This window comes from Pseudonaja textilis, chromosome 15, assembly GCF_049901715.1.
Source record: "Pseudonaja textilis isolate UNSWEBS1 chromosome 15, rPseTex1.2, whole genome shotgun sequence".
NCBI lineage: Eukaryota > Metazoa > Chordata > Lepidosauria > Squamata > Elapidae > Pseudonaja > Pseudonaja textilis.
Window position 1 is genome coordinate 12,809,899 of NC_142004.1, and position 14,278 is coordinate 12,824,176.

Genomic DNA, 14,278 nt, shown 5'->3' on the forward strand with positions numbered 1-14,278 from the left:
TGAATGCCACTAGCCTATTAAATATACCAAAGGGTCCAATATTTATTGAAATAGCATCTTTGAAGAATTAAACATTTTAATTAAAGGACAAAACTTTATCAGTAATCAGTGGTATGGAATGAAAGAGCCCCTTTCTTGCTTGGGCTAAATGTTGATTTCCACCCCAGCTGCTATATGTTTTCCATTTTTTAATATGTTTTTAACCTTTTGAATACTGTTAACCACCTGAAATCATGTGTTTGAGATGGGCAGCCATAGAAATCTACTGAATAAATAAATTGTGTTTATTGCCTTTTTACAGCCTGTATCTCCTATATTACAATTTCAAAATATCAACCTGTAGGTATTTTGGAAATTCCTCAAACATTATAAAAAGAAACAACAACCCGGGACCCTTGTTCTAAGAAAGACCAAAGACAAACTCGATCTGAACTCCTTCGGCCTTAGATTCAGATGAACAGAGTTGGCAGGGACCTTGTAGGTCATCTAGTCCAACCCTCCACCCTACAGCTTTGTCCTGCTCTTTTGTGAGGCAAACCTCTTAAATAAACCCCACACGATGGTCACCCGTGTTTCCTGCCAATGCCAGGCATGGTGGGAGAAGCTCCCCTCTGGGTCCCCCCTCAGGGGAACGGCTGCCTGGACTGCATTTCCCGTTGCTGTAGTTTCCGAATGAGCTCCAGCATATTCATTTGGAGCGTCAGTTCCTGGGAGAGAAAGAGAGAGGTTTTGTTTTTAACTTAGGAATAAAAGCAAGCCCACTTCTCCCTCCCTCCCTCCCTCCCACCTGTCAGCAAAACGCCTTGCAAGCAGCCAGGGCAAAGCCAGGCCACTTCCACATCCTGCCCACAGACAATAGATTACAACAGGGGCCTCCAACCGTGGCCACTTTAAGACTTGTGGACTTCAACTCCCAGGATTCCTCAGCCAGCATAGCTGACATGGCTTACAATCCCAGTATAAAAAGTAAATAGCTATTTCTCCTCCAGGGCCATCTGTTGCTGCTGTGTCAAGAGATTCTGCCACTCTGCGGGTCCGGTGGAAGAGCCCCACCCCCCGTTCCCTCTCTTCCCACCAGGCTCTCTGATCCTGGGATGGGGGTGTTGTTCAGCGATTTCCAAGGGGGGGGGCGCCCCCATCCCCCGATCTCAGGAGGGGGGATGGAAGATGGGCCTTTGCACCCCTCCCTGCTAGACCCTCTAGAGCAGGGGTCTCCAACCTTGGCAAGTGTCCTGCCCCTGTCAGAGTCTGATTCCGAGGAGGAAGTCGAACAGCTGACAGGGACTGGGAGTGTGGCTCCATTGGCTGTGGAAGAAACTGGGGAAGGGCAAAGTCCGGCTGGGCAGAGCAGGGAAGAGGTAGAACAAGGGAGAGGGAGTTCAGAGGAAGACCCAGGCCCACCCGCTCTTCATCCTAGGGCACTCAGGGAGGAACGGAGAAGGGAGCAACCTGGGTTGTGTGGCATAGGGGGGAGGAAAGGGCCCCGATTCCCTTCATTAACCACAGCTGAGAACAGTTGCATGTGGCAGCCTGCTAGGAGCAAATGTGACTTTATCTTGTGTTGCTGTGGTTTATCTGTGTTCCTGGCGTCTCCCAACTGTGTGAGTTTTGCCGTGCCTTCAAGTCTGAAATTCTTGCTCCTGCCCTGCCAAACTTATTACTTCAGTTTGGCTTGTTTGGACTTTAAGTTACAGTTTTTGTTGACCATGTTTTGGACTTGATTCTCTGCAGCCCAAGGCTGTTCCTGGGAGAGTTTTTCTCCAGCCAGAAGGTAACCAGGACACTGGGGGCAAAGTTGGAGCTAATAAAGGGACTCCTACTGATTATCTGACTGTGTTGCCTTTGTGCCACGCCCCTTTGGGTCATCACAGCAACTTTAAGACATGTGGACTTCAACTGTTGAAGTCCACAAGTCTTAAAGTGGCCAAGGTTGGAGACCCCTGCTCTAGGGTGGGCAGCTTCACCCCAGGGCAGGCGTTCTTCAGCCCCGACATCCCAGTCTGCCTTCTTGCTGCCACTTAGCTTTGGGCAAAGCCGGATTCCAGCCTGAACAGACCTGGGGGTTGGTGGTGATGTAGAAGCCACAGACGCCAGCTTTCTCCAATGTGCTCTGCTGGTCCACCACTTTCTGATCCAGCTCCAAGACTATTTTCTCATCCATCATCCGTAGCTCAGTATGAATCCGCTGCTCCACAGCCTGAGCAAAGGAGGAACCCAAGAGGCCAAAGAAGGAACCACCATCAAACAGCGTTTGGCATTTTGAACTATGCTTCAAGCCATATGGACTAAAGGGGGAAGGAAGCACCCCCACCCCACTGTCACCCCTCACCCGCCACCGCTCTTGCTGCCTTCACCTCCATCTCTCGCTGCTGAGCGGCCTTCAGAAGGGGCAGGTTGTGGGGCTGGCAGCTCTGCTGGTCCTCCTTGTGTTTGCGGAAGGTCTCCTGCTTCAGGGCTGGTGAAAAAAGGGAGGAGGAAAACAAAATGAGCCCCTCCCCCCAAGACGCAGCCCATCACCCGCCCAACCTTCTTGGCCTCTCCTGGCTACTCTGCTGTGCTCATAGAGTGCAGTCCACTTACAACTTTGTTTAGTAGAGCTGTGATGGCCCAGTGGTTAGAGTGCAGTACTGCAGGCTCCTTCTGCTGCCTGCCGGCTGCCTGCAATTTGGCAGTTCAAATCCCACCAGGCTCAAGGTTGACTCAGCCTTCCATCTTTCTGATTGGGTAAAATGAGGACCCAGATTGTTGCAAACAATATGCTGACTCTGTAAACCACTTAGAGAGGGCTGGAAAGCACTATAAAGTGGTATATAAGTCTGTGCTATGGCTATTGCTATTCTTTTACTCCTTCCTTCCTTCCTTCCTTCCTTCCTTCATGCACAGTGGTTAGAATGCAGTGTTGCAGGTTAATTCTGGCCACTGTCAGCAGTTTGATTCTCACCAATTAAAGGTTGACTCAGCCTTCCATCCCTCTGAGGTCAGTAAAATGAGAACCCAGATTGTTGGGGGCAAGAGGCTGACTCTGTAAACTGCTTAGAGAGGGCTGTAAACGTCTACGACAGAGGTCTTCAAACTTGGCTACTTTAAGACTTGTGGACTTCAACTCCCAGAATTCTCCAACCAACTATGCTGGCTGGAGATTCTGGGAGTTAAAGTCGACAAGTCTTAAAGTGGCCAAGGTTGGGGAGCCCTGGTCTAAGGGCTATTGTTATTGCCTGCCTGCCTTCCTCTGCCTACTGCCAGCAGTTTGATTCTGACTGTCTCAACATTGACTCAGCCTTCCCTCCTTCCGAGGTGGGTAAAATGAGGACCCGGATTGTTGGGGGCAACAGGCTGAAGCACTAAACCGCTTAGAGTGGGCTGGAAAGCACCGTGAAGTGGTATATAAGGGCTACTGCTTTTATAAATAAATGTGATTTTAAACCAGTTTATTTTTAAGAATGCACCAGTTTGCAGAGCATGCTAAATTTAAGTTAAAAGGAAGCTGGGTGTTTTATGACTGGGCATAGCAACGAAAGTGCCTTACACAGTCTGGAAGAACATCATTTTCAGGTGTTAATATGATGGATTTGTCTTGCACATATTTAGCCAGACAACTTTCTATAATTATGCAAAGTGGTTCCTGCTAAAAGTAGAATACAGATGAAAGGGACCTTGGAGGTCTTCTAGTCCAACCCCTGCTCAAGCAGGATACCTTATAGTATATACCATGTGGCTGTCTAGTCTTTTCTTAAAAACCTCCAGTGATGGAGCACCCACAGCTTCCGAAGGCAACTTCTGTTGCACTGCTAGGAAGTTTCTCCTTAATTCGAGGTTGCTTCTCTCCTTGATTAGTTTCTAACCATTGTTTCTTGTCCTGCCCTCTGCTGTTTTGGAGCATAATTTGACACCCCCCCCTTCTTCTTTGGGGCAGCCCCTCAAATACTGGAACACTGCTATCATGTCACCTCTAATTCTTCTTTTCATTAGACTAACTAAACCCATATCCTGCAACCATTTTTCATGTGTACAGTTTCCAGGCCTTTGATCATCTTAGTTGCTCTTCTCTGAACTTTTTCCAAAGTCTCAACATCTTTTTTTGTAATGTGGTGACCAAAATTGGTTGTGGTATTCCAGGTGTGGCCTTACTAGGGTTTTATAAAGCGGTACTAATACTTCGCGTGATCTTGATTCTCAGCCTCCGTTTGTACAACCCAGGATTGTATTAGCATTTTGGGCTGCTGCTGCACTCTGCACACCTTCCCTTATCTGCTGCTGGGAGAGGCAGGAAAGGCGGCCCGTGATATTGTGACGCCACTAGACCAGGAGGAAGAAACCCTCCAGCTCTCAGCACCCCTCCGTGCCTTCTAACAGGGTAAATTGAGCCTCCGGCCATCTCCTTCCGCCCACACAAAGGGAAGAAGGGGGAAAGCAGAGTTTGGCCCAGGACTCCTGCCCCTTCACTGGTGAGTGCGAAGGCTCGGTGGGCATGACTCATGGGGCTCACTTGCCTCGATGCTCCGTCTGCAGTTTGAGCCGCTGGTTGTAGAGGTTTCGCTCCGTCAGGTGCTGGATGTCTAGCAGGCCCTGTACGATCTCAAAGACGGTGCCGTCAAGAAGCGCCAAGGCCAGGTCGCTGAGGATGGTGTAGGACAGCCTCTGCTGAGAAGAACTGCGGGGAGGAAATGCCTTTGTCATCAGGAGTGCGCTGAGCGGGAGGGCAATTGCAACTCAACCACGGAAACTCAAACCACGGAAACTCGATCGGGGTGGGATTGTTCTGTATTCTGTACAGTAGTGGATTTGAAAGCTGTGCAGATGCAGATAGATAAACTCAACAAGACGTCCATAACAATGTACATTTAGTGGTTCATCAGGTATCCTCATAACTCACATTTGTGATGAAGTTCTTCTTTAATGACCAATCCTTTGTACATCTATTTTGTAGGTAAAAAGATGACTATCTTCTATCCTTTTTCTCTCATCTCGTGGCGATAGAGGTAGAACAGTTACCACGAGTCTGTGAGTTCAGTCAAGAGTGAGGAAAACTCCTCCTACCCATCGAGGGTTAATTTAAGGACCAATCAGGATTACAGATGTGGTCCCGTGATATGGACTACATTTCCCAGGATACCTTAACTACATTTACCATGATGCATTCCCTTAAGGGGACAGCTCACAATTGCTACCTAACTATCCAAATCCCATTAACTCTAAACTGTCTGGACAGCACAGGGATTCTACTTGGTCGGACCCGTTCTATAAACCGGTTGTTACGATTCTGTGCAGTTCGGAGAACCGGCAAATCGTGCCACTGGCTGGCCCCTCCCCTCCCCTCCCAGCATCCTCACTCCTTACCTGGCATGCGTGCCATCCAACCTGCCTGCTCAGTTGCTATTCTTCCCCCCCCCGCCCCCCCGACCATCGGGAGATTTAGATTAGCTAGAAAGCAGGAAATAGTTGGGTTTCTTGCTTTCTAGCCAATCTAAAAGCAGAGCTGAACCTTCCTTAGGACTGAAGCTTCTATTTTTCAGTGCAGACTCAGGCAGCAGATTGCAGAAAGGTAGATCTCTGAGTGAATCTGTGATTCTGTGAGCAACTCAATCTGCCTGCCTGCTTTGCCTGATTTCTGGTAAAAGTTACTCTTTTTTTAATAAAAAAAATCATATTTACATATTTATAATATTTACATACAAGCCACGCTGTCACATGACCAAGCCACGCCCAGCCAGTAAGCCATGCTCAGCCAGTAAGCCATGCCCACCCAGTCACATTCCCACCAAGCCACACCCACAAATTAGGCCACGCCCACAGATCCGGTTGTTAAGAAATTTGAATACCAACCTCAAACTAAACCATGGAAACTCAACCATGGAAAGAGGCCAGTAAATTAGCCTCTTTCTCCCAAGCACAAGGAAAGTGTTTGCCTTTAAGGACTACAGGAGTTTAGATGCAACTGGATCAAATCCCCACAAATCCGCATTTCTGCTTGTTGGCTCAAAAATGTGGAAAGTTACTTGTCAGCTGGGTTTTCACAAGCATTAAACGGAGGTCAACAGAACCCGCGGCTGTATGCATGCACAAAATGCATGGCACCCCTGCAAATAAAGAGTGCAGCTTGGGGAATGGGGGGCTTCTGCACTGAAACACCCCCCCCCACACACACACACACTGCTATTTTGTGTCGAGCCCAAGCCTGCTCCTTCCAACTCTTATTTCCAAGCCTTTCCAAACCTTTTTAACAGAATGGAATAAAGGAATAATCGAGTGGGAAGGGACCTCCGAGGTCTTCTAGTCCAACGCCCTGCTCAAGCACAGGAGTCTCTTGTCAGTGATGCACAAAAGCAGACCGATCCTCCAGGTAAGTCTGCCTCTTCAGCGCATGCAGCTCTACCTGCCCTCCCTCTTCCGTTGCCACTGCCATTCCTCAAGTGCTTATGGCTCCTGCCTCTTTTGATGGGGAAAACAGAGGGAACGTCACTGACTACATAAGGAGTTTTCCCCTTTCTTGACCAGAAAACAGTGCAGAGTATATATTATAATGGGTCTAAATGGGATGGGCTGAATAATATTGGTTTAAAATGGGTCTTTCCAGACAACGGACTGGATTAAGGTTTGTCGATCAGTGAGACTCTGTTAGACTCAGTCTTATTGGACAATGGGACAAATAAAGGCCTGGAGACTAAACCCTATGAAGAACGTCTGCAGGCCTCGAGTTTGGCTCGTCGAAAGAAAAGAAGAATTAGGGGCGAGATGAGAGCAGCCTTCCAGGATTTGAGGGGCTGCCCCAAAGAAGAGGGGCTCAAATTATTCTGCAAAGCCCCCGAGGGCAGGAGAAGAAACAAGGGATGGAAACTATTCAAGGAGCGAAGCAACCTGGAATGAAGGAGAACCTTCCTAACAGTGAGGACAATTAACCAGGGGAATGGCTTGCCACTAGAAATCGTGGCATCTCCATCACTGGAGGTTTTAAAGAAGAAATTAGACAGCCACTTGTCTGAAATGGCATAGGGTCTCCTGCTAAAGCAGGGGGCTGATGTAGGTCACCAAGGTGGAGGAGCCGGTGCCCTTTGATGGGAGGAGAAGGCAGGTGGGGCATCCCTGCAGGCTAAAGGGATGTCAGTTACTGTCAGTTGTTATCAGGGCGAAGATGCCTTCCTGGAGATCAGCTGCCTTTCGTGGGTCTCCGGGGAAGTTTCCCTCCTTTTATAGCCCCCTCGCAGAGGGGTGAGTTGAGGGTGGCTTGGATTTAGGGTGTGGGGCTGAAGGTGAGAGGGTGGGGGACAGGCTGAAGAGGAGGGGGAAGGGGAGAAACAAAAGGTTAAAAGGGGGGTGAGGAGGAGGAGGAAAGGAAGATGGGGAAGGGGAGACAAGGAGGAGGGCAAAGAGTTTTTTTAAAAAAACATTTTTTTCTGGAAAAGATCATATTAGGGCAGGGGCCTTCAAACTTGACAGCTTTAAGACTTATGGACTTCAACTCCCAGAGTTCCTCAGCCAGCAAAGCCGGCTGAGGAATTCTGGGAGTTGGAGTCCACAAGTCTTCAAGTGACCAAAGTTGGAGACCACTGTAAATTTCAGAAGCCCCCTTCCTTATATATGCCCCCCGCCTTTCAGAGCCAAACGGGCATGAACAAGCCCCCCTTGCTGTGCCTCCAAAGCCAAGCCACTTGGAAGCCCCCCACTTGGGGCTTCCAGGAGCCCCCTCTGCCCTGCCCCCCGCTCCCTCGGACGTGGCGGGAAAACCGGTCGGTCGGTCGGTCGGGGAGGGGCTGGTCCGGACCCCGCTGCCCTGCGCGACGCCCCGTCCTCCGCCGCCCCTCCTCGCCCCCCCCCCCGCCGCCTCCACCCACCTGGGCAGCTGCTTCACCAGCGCCTGCAGCTCCGAGAGCATCTGGTAGTGCCGCGCCTGCTGCCTCGCCGGACGGTCGCCGCCCAAGCCCCCTCCTCCGCCGGCCGGGCCCCCGCCCGCCTCGCCCTCCGGGAAGACGAAGGCAGCAGCGAAGCGCTCCATGGACGGCGGGGCGGGGCGGGCGGGGCGGGGTGGGAGTAGAGCGCGGCGGCGGCTTCTCGCGCGAGCCTGCCGACGCCCCGCCCCTTGCCCCGCCCCCTCCGCGGAGCCAAGGCGGGCGGGGGGCTTCCTCCGTCTCGGGGGCGCGCCGAGATGGTCCCTTCCTCGCCTCCCCGCCGCTGCTTTCTCCCTTCTTAGTTGCTGCCCCCCTCCCCCGGCGCCTGAGTAGAGGAATACAGATTAACAGAGTTGGAAGGGAGCTTGGAGGTCATCTAGTCCAGCCACCCCACCCAGCCCCGCGCCCAAGCAGGAGACCCTACACCAGGGGTCTTCAACCTTGGCAAGTTCAAGACTTGTGGACTTCAACTGCCAGAATTCCTGAGCTGACATGACTGGAGGAGGAGGGACTCTGGGAGTGGAAGTCCACAAGTCTTCAAGCTGCCAAGTTGGAAGCCCCCCTGCCCTACACCATTCCTGACAGATGGGGCGGGCGGGGTCTCCTCCTCCGGCGGTGCCCAGCTTGCGTTTCGGTCAATGCAACCTAAATGTGCAATTGTGAAGCCACATCCTGTGTTTGTTTGCTGGCTCGGATTCCGTTATGGGTGCCAAAACCCCCAAACACGTCGCCCCCACTTCCCCTCCCCCCCTCCCCATCCTGGACCCCAGCCTCCTGTTTGAGGAGCGCTCAGAAGAGTTGCATGTCCAGTGGCAGATTAAGGCTCACTGGTGCCCTAAGCCGGGGGTCTCCAACCTTCTGGCAGACTTCAACTCCCAGAATTCTGGGAGCCGAAAAGTCCTCCAGGCTTAAAGTTCCCAAGGCTGGAGACCCCTGCCCTTAGCACTGGCAATGTTTACTAGTATAATTTGATTTGGTCACTTATTATGATGTTTCCTAGTATGAATTGATTGCTTATTTCTACCCTTTGACTACGATTAAGTGTTATACCTATGATCCTTGACAAATGTATTTTTTTCTTTTTCTTTTTTATAAACACTAAGAGATTTTGCACCAAAGACAAATTCCTTGGGTGTCCAATCACACTTGGACACCTGGTGCCCTAAGCATATGCTTAGCCTGCTTCATGCTTAATACACGGAGTGAGCCTCCATCCACAGGAACCTCTTAATAAGCTGGTTTTCCACCTGCAAGTCTTCCCGGTCACCTCTCCAGCTTGGCACACCTGTCCAGGAAATGGCGATCTCCAACGGCTGGATGCCAGGAGGGGGCTTTGGGCTGCACACCCCAACCTGGCAAGGTTTCCGCTGTGATAAAGGCCCCCCAAGGGACCCAATACTGGTTACTGCAGGGGGTTGGACTAGAAGACCTCCAAGATCCTGAAGGATCAGATGATGGCATGTATGTACAGAGGAGGCCCTGGGGATCGGAGGAAGGGTCCTATGTGGAGATAGGACCCAGGTATGGATGGAATGGACATGAGCGTGAGGAATATGAATTCTGATAAAACATTTTCCCTTGTCTTCATTTCTTGGCCTTAAGCAGCCTGGCTCCTTCCTGTCTTCTCCCTCTCCACAGAAGAAGGGGGGGGGTCACAGGGGGGTGTGCTGACAAAGATTTAAAACTGCTTTTTCCTCTGTGGAAGGAGGGGGGTCGCAGGGAGTGGAGGAGCTACCTTGAGCTGCTCTGCAATAGGAAAGGGGTTGGAACCGCACATTACTTCTAACCACTTGGAGCTTGCGTTGACGACTATGAGGAAAGTTTGCCCCTTGCAGGGTCCAGCGAAGTCAACGTGTACTCAGGTCCGTGGGGCTGTGGGTGTCTCCCATTTTCTGGGGCTCGCTGCTGGAGGGGGGCTGGTCTGGTTTCTTGACAGGGGGTGCAAGTGGCGATCCAGGTTTCTTTGTCCAGCCCCGGCCACCACACATAGCTTCTGGCCAGGGCTTTCATTCGGACTATCCCCAGGTGGCCCTCATGTAGCAGTGTCAATATTCTATTCCTTAGTGGGGGCAGAATAACTACTCTCTCCACCCCCAGTATGCAGCCCTTTAGTACTGACAGCTCAGCCTGTCTGTTTTTATATGGTTTGAATTCATCCCCTTTTACCGCTTCCGGCCATCCCCTCCACATCCAGTTTGAAATCCACGCCATAATTTTGTTGCGGGCTGTGAGTCTCATGATCTCTGTAGACGTCATCAGTCCAGGCAGTAGTTCCTCCACTAGTAATACAGTGGTGGATAGCGCCAGGTCTTCAGCTAGGTCTGGAAGGGGACAGCGGCTCAGGGTGTCAGCGAGGGAGATGTCTTTTTCTGGCCTATGGATTATGCGGTAGCTATATGAGACCAGGAACACAGTCCATCTTAACATCCTGGGTGATAGGATGTTTGGTGTGGGTCTATCTCTGGTGGGGATACCCAGCAAAGGTTTGTGATCAGTGATCAAATTGAATTGTCTTCCATAAAGGTATTCGTGGAAGTGCTTGACTCCTGTGACTGCAGCAAGCGCTTCCTTGTTGATATGGCTATAGTTTCTTTGCGTTTTGGACAGTGTCTTTGAGTAATATGGTATGGGAGCTTCTGTCCCGTCGGGTAGTCGGTGGCTGAGGGCTGTTCTGATTCCATAGGGAGAGGCATTGCATGTGAGTGTCAATGGTAGCATCTCGCTGTATTGTATGAGAATGCTGCTGGATGTCAGGATGTGTTAAATCTTTTTGAAAGCGTTGGCCTTGTGTTGCCCCCAGGCCCAGGTGGTTGTTTTATCTAGCAGTCTGTGGAGTAGTTCTGCAATGGTCGCCTTCTGTGGTAAGAAAACATTGTAGAAGTTGAGTAACCCCAGTTTCATTTTGTTTTGTGGGGTGGGAGCTTCCTGTATCTCCTTCAATTTCCTATTTGTGGGTCTGATGCCGGATGGTCTATCAGGAAACCCCAAAACTCCACTTGGGGGATGGCTAGGTGGCACTTATTCCTTTTTAATTTCAGTCCGGCTTCCTGGAATCTGCCCAATACTGTCCTCAGTCTCTCTATCAATTGCCTCCTGCTTTCAGCCGAGTTGATTACATCATCGAAATATGGGATTACCCCTGGAATGTTGTGCAGTAGCCTTTCCACAATGCTCTGGAACAGGCCGGGGACAATGCTGACTATGAACTGCAGCTGCTTGTATTTAAAAGCACCTCGGTGGGTGACAATGGTTTGCGCTTCAGCGGTTGCCTCGTTGATGGGCAGTTGCTGATAGGCCCGGGTGAGATCTAATTTGGCGAATATAGTCCCTTGGCTCAGAGAGTGCAGGAGGTGCTGTACTACTGGCACGGGATAGGCACCTCATTGGAGGGCCTTATTCAATGTTGTCTTGTAGTCAGCACAAATTCTGACTAAACAGTCTGGTTTAACTGGGATGATGATTGGGGTCTCCCATTTGGCATGGCCAACTGGCTGGAGGACCCATTGGGCAATTAATTTATCTAATTGTTCTTCAACCTTGGGCCAGAGGGCAAACGGGACTTGAGTCGGACCAGGGCAATGTTGGGGTCCAAATTAAATGATATTGGGGTCCCTGTATACTTGCCCCGTTTGTCATAGAAGACGTCACTGAATTCCTGTTCCAGTTCTGCAATGTCTGCTGCCAGGGGCAGGGTGGTGGTCTGTGCTGCGTGACCACCGGTGATGTTGATCTGGAGCGGCTGGAACCATTCTCTTCCTAGTAGACTTGGCAGATTCCGGTCTACTATGGTGAGTGGCAGGTTTCCTTGAAATTGGCCATATTTTTTGTGGGCCGTCTTCCTGCCCAGGACAGATTTGCGGCAGCCCTGGTAATATTTTAATATAATAGTCTGTGGTTCCAATTGGCCGCACCGCAGTTTGGGTTGGAGTCTTTTGAAGGTGTCCCACAAGATCGTGGATATGGAGGACCCCAAGTCTACTTCCATCTGGCAGGGCTTGCCCTCAATGGATACTGTGGCCATTATTTTGTTGGCCTCGTAGGCATCGGTGTGTGTCACCTGGGTCTTGGCGTAGCCAATGAAGTTAAAGTGTGTTTCTTCTTCCCTGGCATCATCTCTCCTTTTGAATTTCCTGCCAGGGGTCTTCCGTCTTCCCTCAGCCATTTTGCCTTGTGGGTGATGATACCCGCCTGCCTTGCTTGTCGGTCGGTTGGATGGCTCAGCAAACCTCCACGATGTGGCCTCTGTGTTCAGATCTTTGGCAGATAGTGTCCTTAAAACGGCATGCTGAGTGGTGGTGATTTTCTTTGCAACCCCCGCACTATCCATTTCCTTGTTTCCTGTCTGGCTAACAGGACTTCACCTTGTGCATTTCTTTGTTGTCCTCGCTTGCTTCGGAGGCAGAGTGGCTTTGGTGGCGATTGGCCTTGGTTGCATGGACTCTCCCTGTCCCTCGGATCCGTGCTGCCAAGTTGTCAGAGGACTACGCAGCTCGTGCCTCATCAATGGCCTTCTTGATGAGATGTCCTCCCGGGCCAAGAGTCTCTTTTGTAGCATTTGGCCCCTCATTCCAGGAGGATTCGGTCTCGGATCATCCCTTCTGTGTATGGGAACCTGCAGTTTTTTTGCTATCTTCCGCAGTTCGGCTACGAATGTGTTTATTGTCTCCCCCTCTCTCTGGCTCCGTGTGTAAAATTCATGCCAGCTTGCCAGGTAGGAGGGAGAGGGGGTGTAATGTCCCTTGGGTGCCCATTGGAGTTCGTCCCAGGATACACTCCACAGGTCGTCCGATACGAGGGCATCTGCCATTTCATAAATTTCAGAGTCGCAGTAGGTCAGGAATAAGGCTTTTTTCTGTGCATCAGGGTCTGCTTGGAGTCTGTTGACTTCCAGGTGCAGGTCAAATCAGCCCATCTATGAGGACCATTTCTCCTTTGCCGCGTTGTAGGGGATCAACATCAGGTGGTGTGCCAGGCTGGTCAAGCATTGTGTCATGTTGGTTGGCGGGGTGGCAATCATTGTGATGGGCAGTAAAATGTCATCTGAATCGCACAAGATGTCCTTTGTTCTCTCCGCAGCTCAGGATCTCACCATCGTCGCCAGTGTTAGATGGGTCCGCGGGAATAAGATTATTGCTGTTTAAGTAAAAAGCCGCTCAGCTGCGGCAGGCACCAGCTTTTGTAGCTGGTGCTGTCCAAAGCTTCAGCCACTGATGGGACTTTATTTCTCCCGCCAGTGGTTGGGCCAATGAGTAGAGTCTGCTAGCCGACTCCACTCTATGGCCATATTTGGTAATACTTAACAGGGACCTCTGATATAGGTTGAGAAAAGAGGGAAGTAGGAGCAGGCTTCCAGCTTCAGCAGCCAAATGGGAAGGGAGTCCCTGGCCAGGGAGAATGCAGAAGGAGGTCAGAGGGGTCCTTTCCATCACAGGTATAAAGTAGTCCAGTGGCCCCCAACTTTGGGAGCATCCGTGACCAGTTCCGTGGAGGGAGGTTTTTTCCGTGGACCACAGGGGGTGTGTGGTTTTGCATGCTAGCTGGCATCCCACGGATGGGGCTTCGCTTATTTGTGTAGCCCAGTTTCTGGCCTGCTACAGCCCCATGCCTATGGTGGTTCGCTGGCAGCAGATGTGGATGTCTGAGGTCTCGGAGAGCGAGGACTCAGATGAGGGGCCTGTATGTGAGGCAGGGATGGGGCCAGGACCATCAGGGAGTGGAGTGCTGCCTCCGGAGATTGTGGAGGCTGGCAGCAGTGATAAAGAAGCCCCTGAGGAGCCTGTGCTCAGCGTGTGTGCGTGCAGGGCTGCTCAAAGGAAAGAGCACCTGCAGCAGCATGGGCAACTCGGGAGTAAGGCTGCAAGGTAATGGGCCCTCCCTTAAGAGATAAAAGCCAGCTGAGAATCCGGAGTTCTTTGCAGGAAGCAAAGAAGTTTTTGCACTCAAGCCTGGTGGGCGTTCGGGGTATCTTGGTTGGTGTTTGGAGACACTTTGTGTTTGAAATATTTCTTAGTAACTATGTAGTATTCTTGACAGCTTTGCACAACCTTGGCAAGGCTTGTTCTTACCAGAGACAATTAGTTGGAAACAGCCTTTTAACTGTGAAGGAATGGAATTTGTAAAGAATCATTAAAAGTTTTTGCTGTTACCTCTGTTTGGTGTTTGAGTCAGAACAGTGCCAGTCCATGGACTGGGGGCCAGGGACCTCTGGTCCAGTCAGTTTCAGGGCTTCGCTTCTGGTTCTTTCTTTCTCAACCTCAGCAATTTCTAAGATCCCTCAGCCAAAGTTGCTGAGACGGAGAAATTGCTGCTCTAGTTTTGACTGGCTGCCCTGCACCAATTCATTGAGTAAAGGAAAAGTGGCTGCGGAAGTCAAAAAGAAGAGCAGGGGTCTGGAG

General features: G+C 50.8%; 1 protein-coding gene across 1 annotated transcript; it reads right to left on the bottom strand.

Moving 5' to 3' along the window:
• Positions 1-270: 270 nt before the first annotated feature.
• DGCR6 (DiGeorge syndrome critical region gene 6) lies at positions 271-8,082 on the bottom strand. Its single transcript, XM_026717119.2, has 5 exons — positions 7,830-8,082; positions 4,491-4,651; positions 2,355-2,455; positions 2,057-2,197; positions 271-707 (listed from the first exon to the last, which is right to left on the bottom strand). Exons 1-5 carry the CDS (start codon positions 7,988-7,990, stop codon positions 624-626), a joined length of 648 nt encoding a protein of 215 aa, XP_026572904.2. The 5' UTR covers positions 7,991-8,082; the 3' UTR covers positions 271-623.
• Positions 8,083-14,278: the final 6,196 nt, after the last annotated feature.

Bases quoted from the DNA above. Each gene is read 5' to 3' on its own strand.
- DGCR6 (XM_026717119.2), bottom strand. From the start codon at position 7,990: ATGGAGCGCTTCGCTGCTGCCTTCGTCTTCCCGGAGGGCGAGGCGGGC. The intron at 2,456-4,490 runs GCAAGTGAGCCC...TTTTTTCACCAG, and splicing joins ACTGCAGACGGAGCATCGAG to CCCTGAAGCAGGAGACCTTC. The intron at 708-2,056 runs GTCTGTTCAGGC...TTTCTCTCCCAG, and splicing joins ACATCACCACCAACCCCCAG to GAACTGACGCTCCAAATGAA.